The sequence below is a fragment of the Gobius niger genome (genome assembly GCF_951799975.1).
Source record: "Gobius niger genome assembly, chromosome: 13".
Classification (NCBI taxonomy): Eukaryota; Metazoa; Chordata; class Actinopteri; order Gobiiformes; family Gobiidae; genus Gobius; species Gobius niger.
Genome location: NC_136864.1, coordinates 18,577,894 through 18,603,063, shown reverse-complemented (window position 1 = coordinate 18,603,063; position 25,170 = coordinate 18,577,894). Strand labels below are relative to the sequence as shown.

At 40.8% G+C, this 25,170-nt stretch overlaps 2 protein-coding genes across 4 annotated transcripts; one reads left to right on the top strand and one right to left on the bottom strand.

Moving 5' to 3' along the window:
• The first annotated feature begins 2,440 nt into the window (after nt 1–2,440).
• LOC306973153 (uncharacterized protein) lies at nt 2,441–11,285 on the top strand. Of its 2 annotated transcripts, XM_079569982.1 has the most exons (21): nt 2,461–2,539; nt 2,620–2,673; nt 3,814–3,920; nt 4,014–5,620; nt 6,180–6,312; nt 6,378–6,498; nt 6,567–6,671; nt 6,756–6,846; nt 6,914–7,054; nt 7,136–7,189; nt 7,590–7,690; nt 7,851–7,979; nt 8,060–8,156; nt 8,223–8,274; nt 8,337–8,473; nt 8,558–8,796; nt 9,085–9,150; nt 9,222–9,426; nt 9,581–9,679; nt 9,777–9,965; nt 10,841–11,284. In XM_079569982.1, exons 4-21 carry the CDS (start codon nt 4,025–4,027, stop codon nt 11,033–11,035), a joined length of 3,750 nt encoding a protein of 1,249 aa, XP_079426108.1. In that variant the 5' UTR covers nt 2,461–2,539; nt 2,620–2,673; nt 3,814–3,920; nt 4,014–4,024; the 3' UTR covers nt 11,036–11,284. The 2 variants fall into 2 exon arrangements, with proteins under 2 accessions (XP_079426107.1, XP_079426108.1); XM_079569981.1 differs by lacking the exon at nt 3,814–3,920 and having other exon boundaries at nt 2,441–2,539; nt 4,016–5,620; nt 10,841–11,285.
• A 178-nt stretch (nt 11,286–11,463) lies between these two features.
• itga6b (integrin, alpha 6b) lies at nt 11,464–21,401 on the bottom strand. 2 transcript variants are annotated; one of them, XM_079568900.1, is made up of 26 exons: nt 21,160–21,401; nt 17,257–17,384; nt 17,094–17,173; nt 16,715–16,970; nt 16,509–16,640; nt 16,220–16,433; nt 15,953–16,146; nt 15,788–15,885; nt 15,547–15,674; nt 15,385–15,474; nt 15,140–15,201; nt 14,889–15,043; nt 14,661–14,801; nt 14,456–14,571; nt 14,096–14,252; nt 13,938–14,018; nt 13,772–13,851; nt 13,611–13,685; nt 13,442–13,544; nt 13,197–13,367; nt 13,028–13,117; nt 12,845–12,955; nt 12,673–12,771; nt 12,484–12,609; nt 12,322–12,396; nt 11,782–11,918 (listed from the first exon to the last, which is right to left on the bottom strand). In XM_079568900.1, exons 1-25 carry the CDS (start codon nt 21,330–21,332, stop codon nt 12,331–12,333), a joined length of 3,126 nt encoding a protein of 1,041 aa, XP_079425026.1. In that variant the 5' UTR covers nt 21,333–21,401; the 3' UTR covers nt 11,782–11,918; nt 12,322–12,330. The 2 variants fall into 2 exon arrangements, with proteins under 2 accessions (XP_079425025.1, XP_079425026.1); XM_079568899.1 differs by lacking the exon at nt 12,322–12,396 and having other exon boundaries at nt 11,464–11,918.
• Nucleotides 21,402–25,170: the final 3,769 nt, after the last annotated feature.

The window sequence follows — 25,170 nt, the reverse complement described above, 5'->3', positions numbered from 1 at the left end:
CATTTAAAACAACTGTTGTTGACCAAAGTGCTTCACAAAAGGTACTATATAGTATATACTATATAATGGACACTGTGTTTGGTTAAGAACTTAATTAACAAGGAGTTTAATCAATGATCTGATCCTTTTCCCTAAAGATTCTAAGAGCTCCTGAATAGTATTTCACTCAGGTCATGTTATAATATATTCTGAATGGAAAAACTCTCATGTTTGAAAAAGGAACTGCAGCTTCACAGAGGGTGTGTAATGGGAGATAATAGTAGTGTGAACACATCATCCGAATGATGGGACTAAATACAGATCAGTGACAGTGCAGCTGTGTCTGTGCAACATATCACCATACTGTACAGTGTACATACAAATAGAAGAAAGGTTTTTGCGCTCATACTATTTAGATATATACAGCTAATATAAAGTCACACAATATGTTTATGATTTTTGGTACAGATAGAGAGAGCATGGACACTTGTTGAGATAGTGAAGGTCCTCCTCTTACACTTACTCTTACACGACTTCAATTCAGCTGCTCAGATGTGACTTTAGCACGCATGGATGTAAGGCCCGAGGGCAGAGGAGTACTTCTTCACTTTGAATAAAACTGAAGTCTATTTTTGTAATGTCAACACCAGATGTCAAGAGAAGTCTTTGGCATTTTAAATGTTAAAGGATTTCACTGAGTTTGTGGTTAAGATTTGTAAGGGGAACAACATTTTTCCACAACAGAAGCGAATCATTCATTTACAGATTGGCCACTACCAGGCTCAAACATCACCTCTTCATTACAATTTGCACCAATCATGTCTACTCTGATTGAAAAAAAGGAAGTATAGTAGTAAGGTTAGGGCTGGGTACTGTTATATATTTTTTTGATACTGGTGCTTTAACGATGCTTGATTTTAGATACCGACACCTGAACGATACTTATTTCGACACCTATACTAAAATGTTTGTTGTCTCAAACCATAAAAAAGAACAATAATATACATTTATTCTATAAAATACTGTATCATTTAAGCCGCACGGTGGTGAAGTGGTTAATGCTCGTGCTTCACAGCAAGAAGGTCCCAGGTACGATTCCCACCTGGGCCAGGCCTGTCTGTGTGGAGTTTGCATGTTCTCCCGTGTCTGCGTATGTTTCCTCCAGGTACTTAGGATTCCCCTACCACTAGAAACATGTACAATAGGCCAGGATGAATTATGTGCATGAGCGAATGATGGTAGTCAGAGGGACTGTTGGTGCAGATGTGTCTGTTCGCCACAACACTTCTGAAAAAACTGCTTAAAACGGACTAATTCCCCAAACTTCTTCTCATGTTTTAGTCTTGATCAATAAAGCCTATTTGAGTTTCTTTTGGGAAACACTGCTTGGCTCCCCTTAATTACTAAAGTGACAATAATATCAAAAAGGATCCTCATGCAGATGTATTTTTGTATGTATTAGTGCCACATCACTGTCTTGCCACTGACTGCGTGTGATGTGAGGGAAGGAGTTCGGAGCCTACATTTCTGTATTCAGAGGACTCAGAGCTATTCCCCCGTGAAGAGGAGAAACTCTAAACACGGCCGACTGAACAGAAAACCATATGGGGCTTGTGTATGTGCCAAATGCAGCCTACGCAAACCCACTTTCCAATAGAAGTGCTTGACTAATAGTGCTTAGGTGCTGCAATTAACTAATACATCATGTCATTGCATACTGAATAAACTTGTAAATGCAAGCTGTAATAGTTGATATTTTATATTTCTGTTTAGGAAAATTATGATTGTAATTGTAACTTCTGTCAAGCAAATGCTTATATGCATTATAGTCTATATTTTACTTGAGTATAGTTGTACCTATTACACAGCAGTATCATTTGCATACCAACTCTGCACTCTTGTGGACAAACCCTGTACTGGTGACTCACACTTTTGGAAACTTTCTAATGTTGGTGCTAGTTCTGAATGTTAGACAAGTTAGACTTTGTGTTCCCAAGTTAAGAATGCCCAGTTCTGGATTCAGCCAGTATTTCACCCTAAAAAGAAACTGAAAGAGAGACCCTCCCCATAACTACACAAAGATATCAATGAATATAACTTGTATTTGCTTCCAAATCTACTACGTGTTTTCACAATATGCAAAGACTTTTAGGCACTAGTACTTGATACATTTTTAGACTTTATGATGAAAATAATAACTTACATCTTACGATCTTTCACCTTGTTAAATGCCCTCTATATCTCCTCATCTCTGTCTTGCTCTCCATTATTCAGCCTCTCTAAACTTCACCACCCACCCCAATAACTCCCTCCATCCTTATAATTTCGATTCACTTTCCGTCATCCCCTCCCTCACTTACCCTCATTCAAAAGAACACATGAATGCGATTGGCCAGTATTTATATCAACTAGGTCCCTGTGCCACCTGGGACAACAGTCTCCAATCAGAACCAGGTCACACTGAGCAGTACCACTTTGTACCGCTCGGTTTGGTCCAGTACGGTCCGGTCCACATACCACACCAGCAGCTCTGTGGTCACCAGGCACTGCACATGCACAGGTAGGCACAGGTTCCTGCAGGTGATGCAGCATGCTCGTGTTGGCATCATACATAAGCTTGCCATTTGACTTATGCTGCAGGAGTTTTTCATGGCTGATATCACCAGCAGCAGTGATCCTGAAAGACAAGTAAAGGTAAGAGCATGATGCATTATGAATGAATGTTTGATTATTGTAAATAGTAAAACAAATGTAGCCTATTCTTAATAAGCCATTTCAAATGTAGCTATTCTGAAAAGCTAAATTCTGAAAAAAATCAAAGCCACTCAATGGTTAGGATAGGCCTATAGCTTACTTTATGTCAGATGCCCTTCCTAGTGCAATCCAGTTTTTCCAGGCATGGAACTGGCACAATGAGTAAGTCTACATTGGATTGTTAATCGATCATGTGTCTAAAATGTAAACGGTTGCCTTGTAGCCTATGATAATTCGCTCGTGCATATACTGTCTAAATAATTGTTAGTTTAGTATATTATTTGTCTAAATTAGTTGCTCAATGTAAATTAGACTAATCTAACCTGTGGCAAGATAAAGCAGATCATAAGAGGTTTTGGACAAGTTATGCTACAGATATCATCAATAATTATTTGACCTTAATTTATTTGCCCGGCGTTAACTTGTACCCGCTCGTCGGCGATGCTTAGTGGAGTAGTTTACATAGGATTACGCCGCCGTAATCCATTTACAGTATTTAGGGACATGAGTCGCCATCTGCCTGTAGTTTATTTATCACAGCAAGGGAGCCGTCGGCGCAGACAACGCTTTAGGTAAGAAACTAGTCGTAATAAACTGCTTTAGTCGATTTATGATCAGTTGTTTAGTCAATTAAAAAGAGTCGTGAGCGGTCGTAGCCATTTTCCATTTTGCGATTGTAGGCTTCGTTCATTGGAAAGTTCTCCAAATAGAACTTGGCCCCAAGGCTCAACTAAATTAGACTGGGTACAGAGCGACGTGAATTAAAGATTTGCCTGATGTTACTTAGTGACGTAGTGAATTGAATTTTCATACTTCTCAGTAACTCGCAGTAATGACAGCTGGAAGTCAAATTTCCGAGGTTACTTGAAAGCCACTGTGTCATTGACACACCTGTGGCATTAGGTGCTTCATTGTCTGCTAACTTAGTATGCTGCAGTCTTTGAATTTGGGAATTTACTCACTCCTTTATTTTAAGTAAGTATGATTTGAAAAGCAAAAGGTGTCTTAAAATAGTTAGTGTGTGTTAACAAAATGTTGTTAAGCTTGCCTGCTTTGATTGTACTCTTCTTTGTTTTACAGGTAACCTCATGTCAGTGTTAAAAGAGAAGCTACAGGAACCACTTCATTTCATGTCCTGCTGCCATCTATAACAGGGAGTGACATTTTATCGCCAGTTGTCTTATGAAGTGTATTTTACCATTTTACCGCAGTTAAGCATTTAAAACATTGAGAAGTTTCCTCATTTTCAAGCTTTTTCAGTTTATAGTTGTTTTTTTTAGAGATTTCCCAAATGATGCGAACTGACAGCAAAGGCCGGAGTTCCTCCCCTCACCGGATAACCTACAATTCTGACTTCCACACCATAAAATGCTCATTTGACTCTGGTATCACATTGAAAGCAGGTGCCCAAACGTCTGCGGTGCCCCCCAGCCTGTCCAACTCAATCATGTCTCAAACCAGCAACACCCCCCTGAGCAGAGGTAGGGTTGGCAGCACCAGAGGGGCCAAAATTAGTCAAAACATCTTTCTGCAAATGGATAGTCAGCAGCTTAAACCGGATGGGCAAAACACTGGAGGCACACCACTGCTTTCTCCTCAACGGCAACCAAATCAAACCTCACCTTTTCCTGCAACCCGGCGTTCATATGCGAGTACTTCATCTGTTCTGGGCACTGCCACAAGCCTTGCCACTCCTGATTCCTTTACACAGGACAAGAGCAAACCAGAAGAGATAAAGGACATTGACAGGGCAGCTCTTGCTCAGAAGTTCAGCGTAACCCGCAAGTTGTTCGAAACTAAACTAATAGCAGTGCCCAGCGGTGGTTCCAACGGCATCAGTAGAAACAGAATGAAGGAGGACGCTGTTTACCCCAGAGGAGGTGACGATGATAGAGACATGAAGCACCCGGAGATGGATGGCTCGGATAAAGACAAATTCATAAACCTACCCATCGTAAATATTCCCTTGGCTAAGCCTCATGCCCGGGACACTCTGTCAGGGCACCATAAATCTGTGGCCAGTGATCCTGATGAAGAATCCATCACCCCCTTTATCCACCATGACCCACCCGATCACAGTCTAGCGTCGCAAAGTAATGACATAACAGAAGGGAAGCATTTAGAAACTGAAAAACTACATCTAAACCCCGAGTTGAGCAGTGAGGATCCGGTTAGGGCTGAGCTGGTTGACCTAAAGAATGAGTCCTCTGAGAGTGAGGGGGAAACTGAGAAGAAAGCGGAGGCGGAATGGCAAGACACGTCAGTAAATTACTTTGCTCCGTGTATAGTGCTGGACTTGGTTGATGATGTATTTGAAGAACTTAACTTACAGAAGCTAAATGCATTACCAGAAAGCATGCCATGTAACACGCTTGATCAAAATTGCAGTGCAGGCGTGTATCAGCAGGTGACTGAGCAGTGGGAGGGGCAGACAAGGGAAGAGTGCATTAAACCAGCGCAGATGTCGGCAGTAGTGGACCACGCTACAGCAAAGGAGAAAGTGGGCATGCAAGCTGAAATTATTGAGCAATATTCAAACCGTTTGGTGCAAGAAAAGGATGACGGTGAAGGGGAAGAAACCAAGGATCAAGAAGGTTCAATGTATGAAGACAAAAGTGAGCGTGGGGTAGAAGAGTTAGAGGAGAGGTGCAGAGACGGGGATGGCACAGAGGAGGAGGAAGAGGGCAGACCTGCAAACAGTGGGGGGATTGAGAATAAGGATTTTGTGAATGAAGAAGATTTTCAGACCACAAGCCAGGAATTGGACAGGTCTACAATCGAGCCTGCACGAGAGTATGAGGAAGTCCCTGGAATCCCTGAGTTGAGCGGTGAAGACGAGGCTGAAGATGGAAAACGGAAAGTCAAATTCTCTACAGCACCAATAAAAGTAAGGATATTTAAGGATAAAATAAGCTTACATCTTTTGAGTCTTTTGCGTTACATTCCTAGTGCAAACATGCATAGTGTGTGCATTGCAAATTTAACAGCTTAGAGCTTCTTTGGTTTCTGAAGTAAAAACTGTTGCCGAGAGCAATGTTTAAAAGCCACATGGAACGAGGAAAGACAGGACCCCACATGTTTCAGTGTCAGAGCTGTCTATTCAAAGGCAATGAAAACATTCCTTGCAATATTATGTTGCAATTTCAAATTGTTACTCACAGAATGTATGGAATGAAAAAAAAAAAAAAAAACTAGGACTCGGATCAGTTTCTGTAAACTCTATTAATGTGTTTATTCTGCCTTTCTCACACGCGCCAATTCAGATTTGGAAGCAAAACTTTTTTGTGTGTTGATTGCTGTAGACAGATGGCAGTATTTACAGTAAGAAGTGAGTAATGCTGCTTGCTTTGATGTAGATACAAGTCTTTACGTGGTGTGAAATGTGAATGTGAACTTTTGAGGTGTGTTTTGTGTAATTAAAAATATGTTTATTGTCCTTCTTCTAGGTCTTCAAAACTTACTCAAATGCCAATTATGACCGACACAATGATGACATTGACCCCGTGTCTGCCTCTGCGGAGTACGAACTGGAGAAGCGTGTGGAAAAGATGGACGTTTTTCCTGTGGAGATTGAAAAGGGTATTTAAACATTTTAGTTGGTTACTCGTTTAATTTGTTACTACCACAATCCCCCTTTGTTTTAGGAGAAGAAGGTTTGGGCATCAGCATCATTGGGATGGGTGTAGGTGCTGACCAAGGGCTGGAAAAGTTGGGAATCTTTGTCAAATCTGTCACAGACGGTGGTGCGACGAAGAAAGACGGACGGTATGTGCTTTAATTGCAATTACTGTGCGGTAAATTTGCTAAAAAAAAGAACATAACTGTTGTGGTAGGATTGAAGTAAACGACCAGATAGTGGAGGTGGATGGTATCAGTTTGGTTGGAGTCTCCCAATTGTTTGCTGCCACTGTGTTGAAGAATACGTCAGGCCTGGTCAAGTGAGTTTTTTTTATGTTGTATATAGTAGCACCACATGATCTTTCTTTCTTGGGACATTGCATATTTTTTTGTAATTGATGCAGGTTTTTGATTGGCCGTGAGAAGGAGGGCGTGGAGAGCGAGGTAGCACGGCTGATTAACGAAAGTTTAGAAATGGAGAAGTGTTCCCAAACCGTAAGCTGTTTGCATTTTAAAAGTTGTTGTTTTTTCTCCGCATGTTAAGCTAAATATATTTGTGCAGATATTGCAGGGCCATACATGCAGTGAAGGTGAAGCCGACACAAATGATATTGAATATAACTCGTTTGAAGATGAAGAGGAGGAAGATTTGTCGCTGCTTTCAGGCCTAGACAACCACCAACTTTGCCTCAAATACCAGCAGGTACTTTACATAGGCAAGCGCGGATATTTTAACTCTGAAGAACAAACTGTGGTGATCCATTTTATTTTTAACTCTTTGTAGCTCCAGGTTAAACTCCGAATCAGAACAGACCAGCTACAGAGCACTCGGGAAAAGGTAGGTCACTCCACTAGATTGAAATCTCACCAGCAGCTTTCACTAAATTCACTACCTTTGGATCCACATTTGGAGACGTCTGACCCAGTTAATGGTGTATGAAAAGGCTCAGTTTATGGGGACACAGCTTTTTGTTCCAGCACTTCTCACATCAACCTAGCTTTATGTCTGTGCATGAAGTAATCTGTGACATAACTGGGTTGGTGATGGCTTTGGCACCGTGTTCAGCCTTTATTCCACTTTGTTTTGCGGTGAATACAAAATGTGTCATTGCAAAACTTATATAAACAAGAATTAAAAAAAACCCACATGAAATAAAATAAATGTGGAGCAGATTTTAGGACTGCCCCTGTTTAAAATTGGAGCCATGCATAATATTGTGCTTTGTTGTGTTTGGTAGCTGCGCTCACGGGAGGAGCAGCAGGCATGTTGGCAAAATGAGAAAGCTGATCTAGAACAAAAACTTGAAGATGGAGAGGAGAAAGCTGATAAACTGGAGAAGTATACATTTTTGTGAATATGCTTTGATTGAACAGTACATTTATCTCTTATGTGTTGACATGGTATGAATAGAGACGATATGTTCAGTTTTCCCCAAATGTGTATATTTTTAGATCTAACGGCTTGAAAAGTGGGTAATTATCTCTCTTCTATTTTCTAGGTATTGGCAGGAGGCCCAGACACTTTGCAGAGTTATCAGCCAGAGATTGGCTGATTCCCAGAGCCAATCCGAAAGCCTAGAGATCAAATACAGCAAGGCCAAAAGACTTCTCCGGGAATACCAGAGCAGGTATTGAGGGATTTATCAGTATTATTAGCCCAAGACAACTGCAGTTTGTTGTATGTGTTGACGAAGTTTGATTGTGGCAGAGTGGAGGAGGCTGAGGAAAGTCTAGCAGAACTGAAAAGAGAGCTGGAGCAGAAAGAGAAGCAGCACAATGAGCTGAATGAAAGACTGACTATCCATGTGAGGAAAAAAAACTTGGTGAAAATGTAACAGAATCTGCACATTTTAATGCCTTATTTACTACAGTTACAGAGAAGAGGATCTTTATCAGGAAGGAGTAAGAACACCACTGAAACAGGTTTGTATGATTTTTATTGGTTGTATGTTTGAGGATTAAACATCAGTTGCCGTTTGTCTCAGATGGTGAATGGTATAGCACAGTCCCAGATACAGGGCGTCTGGACTGTAGCGCTCATATCGCCAAGGCTCAACTGGCCCAGAAATCCAAGCGCCACCCTCCCTCCCGGGACAAGCTGAGGGAGAGCTTCCGACGACAGGTCAAACGGATCTTAAACACTTTTAATTGGATCCTTCTGTGATTTGTTCGTTTCTAACTTGGATGACCACACTACATGTTTTAGGAAGACGGAGTGCAACAAAACTCAGTGGATACGCAGTCACTGCCTGCTTCAACTGCACTACAGCAGGCCAGCAGAAGTGACCTATCCAGTACCTCGTCGTTCCCCACACTCAGCCATCAACCTCCCTCCATCTCAGTATCCACTCCTCCCATTTACATCAATGACAATTCCAGCCCTTCCCCAAACAAATCCTCCTCCTCGTCATCTCGAAAGTCTAAGAGGAAGTTTCCTAATTTCAGGTAAGGTTAATAGTGCTGCCATCCATTTTTAGAGAGTAGAGTCGCTAAAATAAGACTCACATTGGAGAAATTAATTACAGCAGCTTTATCATATCATTGCTGCGTTCATAAAAATCTGATTGCTCAAGTGTCGACACATTAGTACTAACAAAACAAAATAATGTGGATAATATTTCTGTTACTTAAAGAGTAACAGTACTTTGCGTAAGTCCTTCTGTAAATGTAAGGGGAGCACCCACCTCTGTCCCTTTTTAATCATTTATATTGTCTAACTATTGTGTCTCATAGTGGGCTTCGAAAGTCTCTCAACAAAAGGCGGAGTGAAAAGAAGAGTAGAAAGTCTGTGACAAACAGGTATAACTCCAGCCATAGAGCCCACCAAACCTTTGCTCTGGAGTTGAAGTTCTTGGACTATTTTCCTGCAGGAGTTCTTGTGACAACTTGGCAGACGAGCCTGCTGGAGACTCTCCAACTGCGTCAGTCACCTCCATGCCTTCTTGTTTGCCGTTTTCCTGGTTTGGGGATCGAGGGCCAGAGAAGGAGGAGGAAGCGGAGACGAACAGAGAGAGACTTCGGTCTGTGTCCAGCAGCAGCTTGCCCTATCTGACCACCACCGGAAGAATCAACCAGGTTAGAAAAAAATCAGTTTGATACTTTGAACTGTAAGTCTCTTCTCATGCATGACGCATGGCTCTAGAATTGCTCTGTTGAGTAGACAGACATTGGTGTGCATGCAATTATGTCAACTATAGGCAACAGCAGAGGACTTTTTTGTTGGTTGCAGAGTATGGGCTATCCCTTGGGAAGCTACAGCATAAAGCGTCACGTCTCTGATCACTCTCTGTGTGGGCACTCTTACACTTTTACCTTTTCATCCACTGAGGTGAGGCTGTTTTCTTCTTCCTTTCCATCACATGGAGCATCTTGGCTTGCTGTTTGTCATTCTAATAGTCACTGTTGCCTTTTTTTCCCCTTGTCAGACCTTGGATGACGACGTAATACCTACCAATAACAACAACCAATGGCAAAGTCGGCCAGTGAGTGAGTGGAGCAGCCAGCAGGTTTGTCTGTGGCTGGTGGCGATGGGCATGGATCAGTACGCAGCAGAGTTTACTGCCAGAGGCGTAGACGGCGCGCAGCTTCTCAACCTGGATACTGACAAACTGAAGGTGACTTTACTATAGGAACACATTGAATACGTATGGCTGGCTCCACACAAAAACTGCAGTTGTTGATGGCCTCAGACACATTTGCAGAAATATCCAAAGTTTTCATAAGTCAACATATTGATTTGCAACATTTTTTTTTTTATCAAGCACTATTAAAGACTAACATGGTCCTTAAAGAGGGGGTATTATGCTTTTTTCAGTCACATAGCACCAGTCTATAGCACACTACAATGATGACTAAACCTTCTGTTGGTCTGTAAATGCAGTAAATTAGAATAACTGCCTTGTATAAAATTGCTCTCTCAAAATGGCTGTAGCGAATGTCTTGAAATAGGCCTCTGTCTCTTTAAGAACCTCTGACCCTTTCGGACACGCCCCCTCCACACGCTGTCTGTGGCATCAGTGGGGAGGGGGTTCTGCTGAGGAGCAGTGGTTGGTTACTCGGCTGGTGATGAAAGCTCGGAGGCGTCTCCATGAGGTGGGGGCGTTCCTAGGAGGACTCAGGCAAACCTATCCCTAAAATGGCTGCCATCAGAGTTTTTACAGATTACTCAAAAATACGTGAATGTGCCAACACTTCAGGCATGTTTTTAATGAGGGAATGACATGATAACGTGATGTAAAGCTTGAAAAAGTCGATTTTGCATAATACCCCCCTTTAACAGAGCATTCTGCTTCTGAAGGGTGTTAAGAGACTGGAGTCAGAGCACAGGATTAATTTTCTTTGGATAAATTGCTAGAAGCGCTGAATCACTGTATCATGTATTTTTGTATTACTTATGATAAAGAAGAATCTGTATTTTAGTAATGTTGGTATCAGTACTTTTCCAGCCTCTGTATTTGTAAATGTCATAGTTTTGTCTTCCTCGTGGCAGGCTCTGGGTGTGTGCAATCAAAATGACCGCTCATGCTTAAAGAAGAAGCTCAAGGACATGAGAAAACATGAGGAGAAGGAGCAGCGCGAGAGAGACAAGAGGCTGAAGGAGGTGCAGGACGCAGCAAGGACAGTGGAGAACAGATCCCAGAAAGAGTCCCGGAGGAGCACCAGCAGGACTGAGTCACTATTGTAAATGAAATGTCTTTTTCACCAGCATGAGGGTCAAATAATGCAGAACACTGACCTGAAACTAGACTCTGAATCTTAAGTCCGCTTAGATAATCTGCAATAATAGCATAATTGTACACTGAACCAGCTGCACCAGCAGAACCTAACTATTTATAGAAATGTTTAAATGTTTTACAATGTGATTTTAAATTATGATTTTAATAATAAAGTATGCTTATTTATTTTTTGTTTTGTTTTTCTTAATGCCAATAAATATTTTCCCAAAACAAAAACTGTCAAGTCAACACATACTTTTTTTATTCCAAAACATTACATTATTTACAGCTGCAATATTTGGTGACACATTTTGTTCTCTTGAAATGAAGGACATATTGCAGTTATGACATGTTTTTGGAAGTTTGATAGACTATTTTAAATGTATAAGGTGTATGTACTTGCTTTGCCACCGATTGCCCTGTTGAGAAGTAACAAAGTGCCCCTAAAAATAAATACAAGGTACAAAACCCACCCTCCCGGTCAACACTGAAGGTACCAATAATACAAAAAAATCTTGTGCTGGTTAATCTTATCTTACAACACAGGTCCCTTCCACTGAATTACAGACTTAATGCTTGATCGTGTGGTTCAGTCCTACAATGTTGGAAAATACAGTTCATGTGTTTACAAATATGTGCAAAAGCAGAGATGTAAAAATGTATTCAATTTGATCCATGTGCAACTCATTGGTTTTTAGGAATACTGTCATTCCAAGTTGTCATCCAGGGCTTCTTTTCCACGGTTTCCCACGTTCCCTGTTGACTGTTTATGTCCCTTTCCTCCCGTCTGATCCGGACTGCACTGTAACTGGGAATTTTGTCTTCATGTTTGGCCCGCTCGAAAAAGCCACACTGGAAAAGAAAAGCGATACAATATTAATGTTATATAGTGGCTTTATGTTTAGAGGTGTTATGAAAGGCTGGAGTCAAAATGTCAGCGGATCAATCCAATACAGAAAGAAGAACCATCAGACCCGTGCATGGAATTAAACATAATGGCAGCAAAACCAGAAGTTTGCAGCAGAAAACAATACACCATGTTTATCAGCCATCACCCCCTTAGCCATGCAATAAGCTCTAGTCATTCACACGTTTTAATCTATGTGTGAAAAACATTCAGCATTCATTAGAGAAAATAAATGAGTAATGAAACATTGGCTCTTTATCCCCAAAAAGCAATGGCTTTTTCAGCCAAATGGCAAGAAAGAGTTACGGTGTTTTTAATTTTTATTCATTGCAAGCTGGGTAATTTTACCCTTTTCTTTTACGCATTTGTCAGTCTCTCTTTTTCTGAAGGATCCTCCTTATTCTTTTTGTCAAAGACTCCACACTGAGGAGAGGAATATTGTTATGTTTATATGCTGTAATTTCACCGACTTTAGCTGTATGTATGTTCTAGACTGTTTTCTGGCCCTACCTTCCAAAGAAGAAAAGCCAACAGGGCCAACAAAAGCAGCCCGAATAGTACAGACAGCAAAATGATCCACCAGGGCACTCCTCCATACCGGGCCGACCGCCGCTCTGGGAACACCGTCACACTCACCTGGGGACAGGCACAGTTAGTGTCTTTTTATTTTTAAAGAAAATTGTTTGTTGGTTCATTCACCTCTGTATCCGCCTTCTGGAGCTTAGTGTTCTTTAATGTGCTGGAAATGCTCAGAGAGGCCTTCACTTTCACTTCCACATGATGTAGGTCAGAATAATCCTGAGTAGAAAAATAAAACTTAACCCCCACAAACATTTTTGTCAAATATGACGTCTAAATCTCACAACTTTACCTCTATGAAAGTGCTGTTCCAGAGGCGAGAGCTCAGGGTGATGACTGCATTACTGTCAAGGCCCCGCAGGGGGCACTTGATCTTCACACATTTTGCCCCATTGCCACAGGACTGGAAACACACACAATTTAGTCCATTTCCAGCACATGGACAAAAACACACAAATGATCAAGATTCATTTACCAGAGTTTTGTATTTCTTATCACTCAATCGAGCAAGTGTGGCCTCCTTTTCATTAGTCACTGCTCTTCTGCTTCTGCTCTTACTTGGTTCCTGATGTGAAAAAAACACTTTGTTTTATATATTGTACAGTTGAAAAATAAAGTCATTTTCCAAAGAGGTTTCCACTGACCACGTGCAGGTGGTTGATCAAATGCTTTGGAGAGCACTCGAGGTTGTCCAATCCTGTGGCGCCTATTTTCACCAAATATAGAAGCCATTTTTGATCGTCTGTTTCCTTCGGCCAGTCAATTTCCAGATGCGCAGTGCCAAAGTCTGTCAGTTGCTTCCCAAGATTTATAATCTGAAATGTACAACAGAACCAATCAGATCCCAGCTGTAAAAAAAGGATACGCTGGACATTACTGTAGGGCTTACTCTGAACTGATGAGCAATCGGGCTGCCAATGTCACTTTCTGACTTCATAGCACTTTCACCTTTGACCTTTCCGGTGAAGTAGACCTGGGATGGTTTGGCCAGACTAGAATAGAAGAGGTTTTGTGTGACAACAGAGTTTGTGAGTATTTTATAATTGCATGCCTCTTACCCTGATACAGACAGCTGCAGTAGGAGGGCCACCTTTGCCTTGGCTTTTACAGGGACAATTGCCTGACCACTTGTTCTTTTAGAAAAAAAAAAACAGTATTCAAAAATTATAACTTGGATCATGAACATGAGCGTTTTTATTTTATTTTGTTTTTTTCTTACGTTTGAGGAAGAAGTGTTATTTCCACTTCAGTTGTGTTAAGAGAGATTCCTGCTGTTCCCAGGATGATGTAGAAAGTTGTCTGTTTGATCAGTTAGATATCAGAACATAAATAACATAAAAATAAAAATGCAATGTCAATGTTTTGTTTTTCTTTTCTTTTTTTACCTCTGTGTTTCCTTTTAAAGGATTTCCAAGATCGCACCTAGCTTCAGTTCCTTCTTTATTGGCTGTGCATGTCACAGGTTGCTAACAAGTAATTTGAAAAACTGTTAGACGGCCACATTTCAATGCAAATGTAAACATTTACAGCATATGAGCCTTACATCAAGTGAAGGGCGGTAGGTTGAGTAAACAAGAGTTGGTGGTAAAGTGGCATTCAAAGTGGCTTCATAAGCATCATCTCCATCCTTATTGGAGACGGTCACTTCTAAAGCAATCTCCTTCTGGTCACTCATTGGGATCACTTGCACATCACCCTCACTTTAACAAACATGATATATCATGACTGAAGTGTGGAAATCATTAAGTTATAGGCCAGGCATATCCCTTCTCAAATTGTTAAATTTGAATTTGAGTTAGTATTTTTTATACAAATTGTAACCCTAACGCAGAATATCCCAAATATGCAATGATTGGTGCTATTAACCATCATCTATCTGTGGCCATGTTGTGTTATTGCTTACCTGTTGAATGGAGTAAAGGTTTCTTGATCAATTGTTCTGCTACCAAATCTATATTTGACATCTAAGTTGCTCTCACACACATTGTCTTTGCCACATCCTTCTTTCAGAAAATGCACCTATATCATAACAGAAAAACAATACGCTTGCATTGTATTGTTGCTTCTAAAGAAATGATTAAGTCTATAGACTACAGTTTTTATGTTACCGTAGAGCGAGTTGTACTTAGTTCATCCGCATTAAGGACAGGTGCTGGTGGTCCTGTGCTCTGTCTGCGTTTACGTTTAGCATCTTCGATTTCAACAGAAACATCAAAAGGGATACCGTTCAGCTTGTCTCGAATATTGTCCTACAAGATACAAAACTAAAACATTAGCTTTTGTACAAATAAGAACATTAATGTTGCACATGCACCAGATGGAAAGGAAGGGACTACCTGCATGACAAGCTGACGTTTTAGACACTTTTTCTTCCCTTTACCGTCCAAGGTCATGGTGCCTTTGGATTCAAAGCTGTTATCAGGGAAAGTGACCCTCGGGGCCAGGCGGTTATTCCGGTGGTCAGCATCAGCCTCCATGGAGTAACTGACCGCTAAAGACACAAACCATTGAACAGTACAATAAAGATTCTTTAAGCATTTATGGTTCCACATAACAGTTTGCATAAGAGTAGTGTGGAAATGCTTACTCAGGCTGGGAGAGTAACTGGGAGGGTTGGCCGTAAATGTGAAGCAAGCCTCAACATTAAGGCTGAAAATAAACATGTAATTTGTGAATAAAAAATTACAATTGAATGAATCAATGAACTTTTAGTGGTTCAGATCCAAAACTTGCTGTCCTTATTTTTCAAGTACAAATGATCAAAACCCAAAGAAATGGTTGAAAGAAAGAGCTTTTAATTTGTAATGTCATGTTCTTAAATTGAAGACTCACCAAAATTTGTCACCACAATTCTTCTTGGTCAGATCAATTTCTTTAGGTGAAAATGTAATTTTCTTGTCAATGCTGATAACTGGTCTTGCCCTGATACAACATACAATATGAATGTTAACAGACATTTAAAAAAGCAGTGTAATAATTGAGTATTTTACTCACCTGTACACGAATACAGCATCAGACAGGGAGCCCACAGCAAGGTCAGGGTACGAATTCTTGTCTAGATCCATGTTTCCAGCCAAAGAATACCCAAACATTTTCATCCCCAGAGGCTCCCCTGACAGAATCTAGTGACGAGAAACACTATCAGTGCTACAGTATGTGTACTCATGTGGGTAATCATTAGAAATTATAGTTAATAATTCATAAGTTATTACATTCTACCAGAATAAAGATCTACCTGAGCTGCTTTTACGGACTTTAGGCCTGTGGTAGATCCATGGTATATGTAAACACTTCCACTACCATCGTTATGATTGGGAGCTCCAACAGCAAAATCTATTATTAAAGAGATGAAGTTAAGAGTATCAAGGAATTGGTTGGTTACCAGGTTTTGATATCTCACCTTGAAAACCATCTTGATTAATGTCACCAAGGTTTGCAACAGCAAGGCCAAACATTGAATCCTGAGGTCCATCGATTCTTGTGGGTTTGGCTTTGTTCCATTTTCCAGCCTTGTTAATGTATACATAGACAGCTCCTCCAATTTCCCCATCCTTCTCAAAATATTGAGGGGCTCCAACTACAATATCCTCCCAACTAAGAAAGTAATGCTTTATTAGAACTAGCATTTGAAACACAGCACATGTTGTAAGATCTCTTTATCACAAACCCATCTCCATTGAGATCAAGGACAGTGACATCATAGCCAAATGATGAGGCCAAGCCCTCCCCCCTCAGGGTGTACACTATCTCAACGAGCCTGGTGGTCATGCCCCCTGTCTTTAGCAGCATCACCGCTCCGCTATGGTAGGCTCTGGGAGCTCCGGTCACTACAATCAGCTGGTTCTTGTCTATCAGATTCATTCCTGAATCCAGAGAGAAGCCTGAAAGGGGAAAGAAGATCACTAAATAAATATAAAGTTGCACATGAAACACAAGAAGTAAATGCTGTATTTTACCCAAGTAGCTGTTGGCAGGAGCAGGAATGAGGTCTGATTTTTTCTCATTTTCATCTCCAAGCTCATAAGGACCATCTTCAAAAATACCCATCTCAATTAAGCTTTCATTTCTTTGTTCTAATCGAACTATGCCTAGAATGGAAAATGAAATGGTTTGAGGACTGTTTCTTAACAGCAGTTTAAGAGGCCACACAATGCATACACACCTTTCCAGTTATATGCTCCAGGAGCCCCGAAAATAACATAGCGAAAGTTATTATCAAAGATGGCAGCCATGCCCTGCTGACAGGTGCCGAACATCTCGTGTCCTCTGAGGCGGCTCTTACAGAAGTGCCAGCTCCCAGGGTCGTCCTCCTCGTTGATGCTCAGGTCCTGATTGAGCATGTAGCAGCGGCCCGTGATGTCACGAGACTCTCCTGGCCTGTTCACTGCAGCTCTAAACTGATATCGGTGTGCACATGTCTGCCAAGATAACCAACAAAGGATCAGGAAGGCAGCAGTGGGTTGATATCAAATGATTCTTCAATCTGGTTATATAATTATTATGATTGACGTATATTAGCTATCCAACACATATATACATACCACAATCTTTCCTCCTGGTCCCTGACTGCTAACCGACACTCCCATCCATTGGTTTTCTTTGCTTTCACTACTCAAATCCTCTGTTGTAAAATTGGTCCATAAAAGTATGAGTATTATGCAAACAATTCCCGCTCAAATGAATAAGTCTAATGCGGCATCTGACCTTCATTATCAAATATGACCCTGTTGCAGGAGGACGATGTGGAGGTCATGTCACAGCTGTACAGTCCTCCAGTCACCTTAGACTTCTGACCGCTCAGGGCCTTTGCTCTGGGGGCCCCAACCAAGAGCCTGCAGGAGAACCACAGCAGCAAGGTTAGACAAGTGTGCCACGGGGGGGAAAAAATACTTTTGAAAAGCTAAAAACAATGCAAGAACCAACATTTCTTGATTTTACTGTGTATTTTTGGACTGCTTGATTATGTCAATATGATATTGCGGAATTATTACTTGGTATACATAAAAATCAATTCTGTGCCCTATTTGTCTGATCTTCATGACTTCAAGAATGAAACACACAATTATATATATATACCATATATCATATATCAACTCTCTCTATCTTAATGTTTTGATTGTAGGCTTCGGGGCTGCATTTGAATATTTCTGTATTACAATAAAAATAGTAGTAGTAGAAAATAGTAGTAGACAACAATGACCACAACAAACAAATCCAAACATTGACGACATGTGAAGAATGCCTCAGCTCAAACCATGCCCCATCAACCTCAATGTCTATATTATGTTAAAAGCGTTACCTACGTTCTTTAATAGGCCTCTCTGACAGACCAGCTGTACATCTCAACTGGCTATGTAAGAAAATGAAAAATAACATCATCTTTGTTTGTTTAATTGTAAAATGACTTGCTTCCACAACACATTGTGAAAGACGCAACGTGAGCTACAGTTTCCACAGAGCATTACTATTCACACATGGACAGATGCCTCCAAAACCCATGTTCCATGTCCACACTGAGCATTAAAGTCAAAAGGCCCCTCTTTCAACTGAATGCTCTGCTTCACTGGACCAGGATTTCTATCTTTGTCCACACACAGACGGCCTTTGTGGACGACTACAAGGTTAAAGGCCACACCCATCTTCATATCTCCATAGGCATCCAGTTCCCAGGGTTTACTACGCCATAAATCAGGAATGTCATCGTTCTCACACTGTAAAACTGATGTCAACACAAAATATTTTCTTCAGCGCATGTGGTGACACACAAGTCTGAATGAAATTACATTAAGCAAAGCCAAATGAGACAAATGAAGCGTTCTGTACAGCTGATGGTACGCCTGTGGGAGTGTCATTGAAATGCATTTTGAGTTATGAATCTTCAAAATGTCATTGTACTGCGATTAGTCAAGCCGCGGAGATGAACGCATCTGTAGCTTTGTGCAATAGAGAAAACTGCTTTGTGAAAAAACCACAGATGGCTTTGGCTTCTCAGTGCTTTGAAATTTAAACCCCAAAACAGTTTGATCCAAAACAACAAAATATCACACATGCATCCATTTAACAGTTGTGGTGTGTCATTTGCAATAAGAGTTTTGAACTGTAACCCATCGATAAACGTACTTGTTGAAGTAACATTACTCGGCGGCTGGTGCACCGTCAGCAACTCTCTCCTTTGGCACAGGGACAGTGAGCCAGCTGTTTGTTTTATCATGTGCCACCAGGCTAGGCAGGACTTAGTCTGCAGGAAGCGGCAGCACTACTGTGTGCATGTGGACTTACAGCACTGTAGATACGGTGTCACTGTGTCACTTGTCTGAGTCTGGAATGCAATGGTTCTCAGACTGTAGTACATGTACCATTGGTGGTTCTTGGACTTCTTAATTCCTAGTTTGTGAATCTGTTTACAAACAATGGCAATAAAAACTATTCTGATTCTGATTCTGATTCTGCTACCCCCGTCTTAACCGAGCATATTTTCTCCAGTTCGGCTTTACTCAAAACGAAAACTTTCTCGACTGAAGCTTACAGCCTATAGGGCAGTGTACCTCCTCATTTGAAAGCTAAGACCTACGAAACTGATCTAAACTTTTTCATCGCTTTTTTGAAGCGTTTTTGTCTCTTTTTTGTTTTGAGTCTGTTTTTTGTTGCTTTTTTATAATGTCATTCTTGCTTATCCGCCGTGTTTTCTTCTCTATTTTGATGCGTTTTTCAAGAAGCTTTTAGATTTGGATTATGTCAAACTGGAGAAAATGTGCTCGTTCCAGTGGGAGTTAAGAGATCAAATCTGCAATTTTAGAATTCATTAGTCCTTATGGAGATCAATTGACTTACTGGTATGCTTTTTTCCCCCGTTGTGGTGGTACTTGAAAGGTAAAATATTTTATGAGATTGTACTTGATGTGAAAGGTTTGACTGGTCTAATGAAAGCATGTTATTTATCATGTTTGAGACATCAGAAGTGAACAAATACTAGAATGTGCACACATTTTCAGTCCGTTCCTTAAAATGTTTTGTTTTTACTGTAGTTTTAAAATTCGTCAGGAATTTTTTTTTGCCTGTGTGTCTTTTTTTTTCTTTTTTTCTTACCTTTGTACAACTATTTTCATTGATACCTTTTGCTGTTGTGTTCTACACTTTGGTCAACGGTTGTTTTTAAAGTGCACTATAAATAAAGGTTGGGCAAATTGTGTCAGTTGTGTGCTTACTCAAATGACAATGATCATAAATGTAGTACTTATCCACCACCAAAGGCAGAGCATTGTAAGAGGGTTCTCCAAAGCTTTCCAAAACTGTCATCATGAGCTCCATCTGCAGTTATGTCTTGAACCCTCAGAGTCTGACTGGAATTATACCAGACATAAAACCGATTAAAATGTGTGTTGAAATATCAGATAGAAGTTCTTTCAAGTTTATAGTATTTACACTATTTCTATATTGATGTCACACATGCCTTTTTCATCTTCATATTATGGATTAAAACCTAACGTTATTTTTTATGTATTTATGTGATACATAAAAACAAATTGAATTCCACTGCCCTCAGGACCACAAAAAACAAGCTCCCACTATCACCTCTTGTAGCAAACAGTGCCGCAGGCTAAAAGCAGAGGCAGCTCAGAGTCAGAATCAAAGTTGGCAGGCACCACTGGCAAACCTCGGTGACTCACTCTGTGCACACCCAACAGCTAGGATCCATACACAAGAATACACATGTCAGGAACATAGTGTGATGATGAGTCTCTGTGGAAGTCAAAGAAATTTACTGAAGCCTCGGGTTATGCATAAGCTGACACTCCAAATGACTGAAGCCATGCAATCAACTATATAGTAACAGCATGGTTCAGACGGCGCACAAACTTAAAGCAGGGCTACTTTGCTTCTGCTTGTGCATCATAAGGTGTAAAACCATCACCATGGCTTCTTGTCCTAACATGTACAGTGTATCTGACAGTACATTAGGAAAAATGTATAATACTATTGAATTTGGTCCATGGTCCATTTCAATGATTCAACACTTTATCCCAAATCTGTTAAAGTAGCTAGATCTACACACTACAAAACTCCTCCACTACTCCAAGTCTTTAAAAAATAAAAAACAGAACGTAGCCTACTTGTTGTGCTTAACTATATACATACCACTATTTCAATTTAGTTTAATAAATTTCCACATATAGAATAGTTGTTGACTTGATAGCACTTTGCGTTTCATTCACTGACAAATGCGTCAGATTGAGTGCCCATTAAGACGTCCATGTAGCCTAAGTTATCGAATTGTTTTGAGACTAGAGGCAGAGCTTTTAAATTCACCCGACAAGTTAACCCGTAAGACATTGGACAAGCAACAAGAGCCAATAACAGTGACTTTGTAAGACGCTTCAAGTTCAAACTGCCCTGTACCTGGATGCTCAAAACTTTACCGGAAAATAATTAACTACCTGCGCCTTCAGCAGTGGTTCAAAGGCTGTAAATAGGCAACTTTACTCAAGGACTTGAAACAGAGAAAAATACTTGAGAAATTGGCTACTTGGTTTAAAACAACCAACATGTAGATACAATATCGCCCTGGCAAAACATTAAACGTTCTTGACGCATTACGCGCGCACTTACATTCTTTGATCCACCGGCTGCAGTTGCCGATGCATGGCGAGGGCGAAGCCGAAAAGACTATCCGGCTCCCCGCTTTTCCGCAGCACATTTTCGGTATCCAGGTTAAAGGCCCACAGTCTGTCGCAGGCCAGCAGAAAGCAGAGCCCCACTGCGCAGGTGATCCGGACCTCCATGAGAATGTGCACTGTCCCTGCCCCTGCGTGTCCTGGGTCTGGAGAGCAAAGCGTTACTGACGGTGAGGGCCTGAGTGTTGCTCTGTGTGTTGTCGCTGCTCCTCCCACCAGCTCCTGCTACTTATTACACTGTTATACAGTTAAGCTTTATCTCAATAGGCTCCACGGGTGGGTGAATGTCACTGTTAATGCCAGCAGATAAAATCTTTGTATTGCATCATCACTTCATCATTTCCGATGAAGCCCGTTGCTCTACTTGGTGTCAGGTTTACAGTGTAAACTTAAAAGTATTTATTGATTAATCGAATGAATGCTTGGATTTGAGACAGCTGTGTGGTGTGCATGAAGTAGATGTAGCTAAAAGGTCATTTGTGTTTTATCTTGAGCATATATAGTTGGAAGTTAGGCCTATAAGATGAATGACAGACTCAGAGGGACCCAGTGGCTCTTAAGACATTCCAACAGAGACTGACCCAGAGCCAGTCCTCACATCACAACACTGGCTTTGTTGCACACAGGGAGGGAGAAAGAGAACGTCCCACTACTGTATAAAAGGCACAATTAATGGTCGCACAAGGAAAAGGCCAATACAAGAATGTGCTCTCTGTGCAGGTCTCTTATCTCATTTAGGCCGTATAAATAGACTCTACAAGTGTAGTTTGGCTTTAATGAGTCATTCAGAGGGAAAATTACATATTCTTTTAAGAATTCACAAGTGTATTCTATCTAGATGTTCAAATAACCAGAAGATACACTAAAGATGCATTAAGATTTAGAGGTCGGATGAGATTTATCAATGATCAGTGACATTTATCAGTCTACAAAATCATGGCTTTTAAAGGTCACTCTCAGTGAATACATGCGGAGTCATGCGGCTTAAGTTAAACATTAGTTTGATGACAATAATGCTAGATTTGAGAAAAACAGTAAAAAAGCAAGTACACAGACTGAAGGTGTATGAGGAACATAAATGTAATTTATCCAGGACAAAGAGAACCTTAAATTCTATTTGGCTAAACTACAAGTGGGCTCTAGACCAAACGAAGTTTTAAAACTCTTGACTAAGTGTTCATAAGAGATTTGTGATTCAACTTGAATCACCCTGCAAATAAAGTGCTGCTATCATTCATATCAAATGACTTGGAGCTCGTTCTAGTGCGTCAGTCATGATCGTAGGCTCAGTGATGTGGCCTGAGGTGCACAGTGAAAGTGCCTGGACCTGCCCACGCAGTCCCAGCCCGTGATTGTTCTCAAAGCTGCAGCTCCACTCAGAAAAAGCCTTCACCTGAGGCCCGAGGGCGTGGTGCACAGTACTCAGAGCGAGGCGTGTCTTTACAGCCTGTAGAAACACATAGCCTCTGGGCCCGACAAACACGCACATGCACATTTCACAAGACTCAGCTCCAGCCCCAAAACATTTCATAATCTCAGCCACTGCTGTTGAGCTCTGTGGCTTTTGTTGACGTATGTTGCTCATTTTGAAGCTACAGCAGACAGCAAGTCAGATCTAAAGAGGAAAGCATGTCTTAATATTCTTTTCTGTGTTAAATGACACACAAATTATTAAATAAATAGAAATAAAAATCTGCATCGTTAATACTTTTTAAGCGTACAGTGCCTGCAAATAATTCAGTAAATATGTACCTTGTCCTGTGGAAAAAACTTATTTACTCTTAGCAATCATAACTTATCTTCAAATGTCGAGAGTCTGTTGAGTTACATTTCATGCTTATATGGCCTCACATGACTGGTGGCCAGTGTCCATAGCGATTCATTTAAGATTTCATTCCAGAACAGATGCTATCTTTGAACAAGTTGTTTATAAAATGCAAAAGTATAGCTTCTTTGCCTATGCCACAAGGGACTAATGTCTGACTACGCCCAACAGAATAAATAAATGCAACTGATGAGAATATTGATTACAGTCAATAACATGTAATTGGTGTCTTTTTTTTTTACTCTGGGAACGGCCAGTGCTTTTGTCCATTCTTCACCTGAATGAGCCGTTTAGAGTCAGCCCACCCCAGAGGTTGAAACATGATCTGGAAGAATCTGAGGGATGGGTCCTCTCAACAGTCAGGTGTGCCTTAAAACGCTACATGCATGCACAAAATCAAGTCTGCAGTTACTGTATAGCCTACAGATTGTGCCTCCATTTTTCTTTGCTTATTGCTGGCACAATCACACAATGACCTTGTGACAAAAATATGCCAAGTTACTAAGGTTAAGGTGTACTTTATTGTCCCGGTAGGGAAATTTGTCCTATTTGACCCATCCTGCCAATGGGGCTACCCATAAGGAGCAGTGGGCGACGGCAGTTCAGACGTGGAGCTAAGCTGATGGTCAGTGTAACCTGGCTGGAGGATCCACATATTGTACATGTTTTAGCCTCTGGTTCAAATGCTAAAGTAAGTAAGTTAGTGCTTTATTTGTCAATGTACAATTGCACAACAAAATAGCATTCAGTTAGTCCGGAGCCGCTGCCACTCTGCACGCCGCCACTGTGGGCCAACCTGACCAGCATGTTTTTGGAGGTTGGGGAAACCAGAGGCCCCGGAAGAAATTCAGCTGGTTGCCTTCAGTGCTCCTCTGAAACAGTGCACCGCTTCCTGGGTTTGTTTCTACCTCAGAGCATCCCGCACTGGTCAGCTCCTCCACCTCCTCCTTCCTCTTCCTCCTGCGCAGCTCCCTCCACTCCACAACAGTGTTTCACCATCTTCAAAGCCTTGTCCCTTTTTTGTTTCCCATAATGCCTCCACTGTGCTGCAGGTGTGGGGGGCTCTTGGTTCCTCCTCATTGTTTCAGAAGAAGAAATGTGTAAGTCTCACATGTCTTCTAGCTCATACGCTAGCTGTTTTTACTTTTAAAAAACCTGGGTCTTTCATGGCTTGTACGGACTCTGCAGTAAAAATCCCACTGAACCTCACAAAAGCACAGTAAAGATTTACAAAAGTATCCGGCAAAACGAGATGGAACACAGAAAATACAAATGCAGTTCACAGAAAACAATTGAAGTTTGCGTGAACATATGAGCGTGAATATGTTCATGTTTAGAACAATTACAGCATTTCATTGTATCATAGTGAAGAAGCCTTTTTGTGTTTCTAACATCAAGAGGTGACCTAACATAGAGCATGATATCCTAAGTGAAAAATACAACGAAACTAGTTCTTTTCACAGTCTTATCTCATATGTCCAAATGTATGCTGACCTGAAAAACTGGTTTTCCCTTGCCCATAAGAAAACAAGGGATTACAGTGGGCTAAACTTGCAGGTAAATACAAAACTAAGAAATATAACACTTAAACACCTCAATAGTTTAAGATCAGACAATGCCTTCAACTGTGAATATTTCCAAGTGTAAAAAAGAAAGCTTTCCACTAGTGAAAGTGTCAGGAGGTCAAAAAAGAAAGTTTTCCAGCTTGTTAAGTGCCATTTAAAAGGAGACCCTCCCTTTGTCGATCTGGTGACTCAAATTGTACTTGGGTCGACTCCTGGCTCTCTCACATGCATTCTTTCAGATTAACTTAACTTCATGTAACTTGTGACATGATAGCATTCTCTTTGGCCTTATTAGACTTTGAAAATGTTCTTGGCTTAACGGCCAGAATTACCTACAAGTAGCCTAGTACACTAAATGTAACTTAAAGCCTTTACAGCAATATTAACATTTCCTTCTTCCCCTTTATCAAAACCTGTATGGCTCACTTGTGGTATGCTACACATCTGTACACTACAGAGAAAAAAAAAAAATAGCATTGCAAAACAAAAACAAAATAAAATAAAATAATGTGCCTGTCTATTTACAATATATTTGTGTGTTAAAAACCCCTTCTCC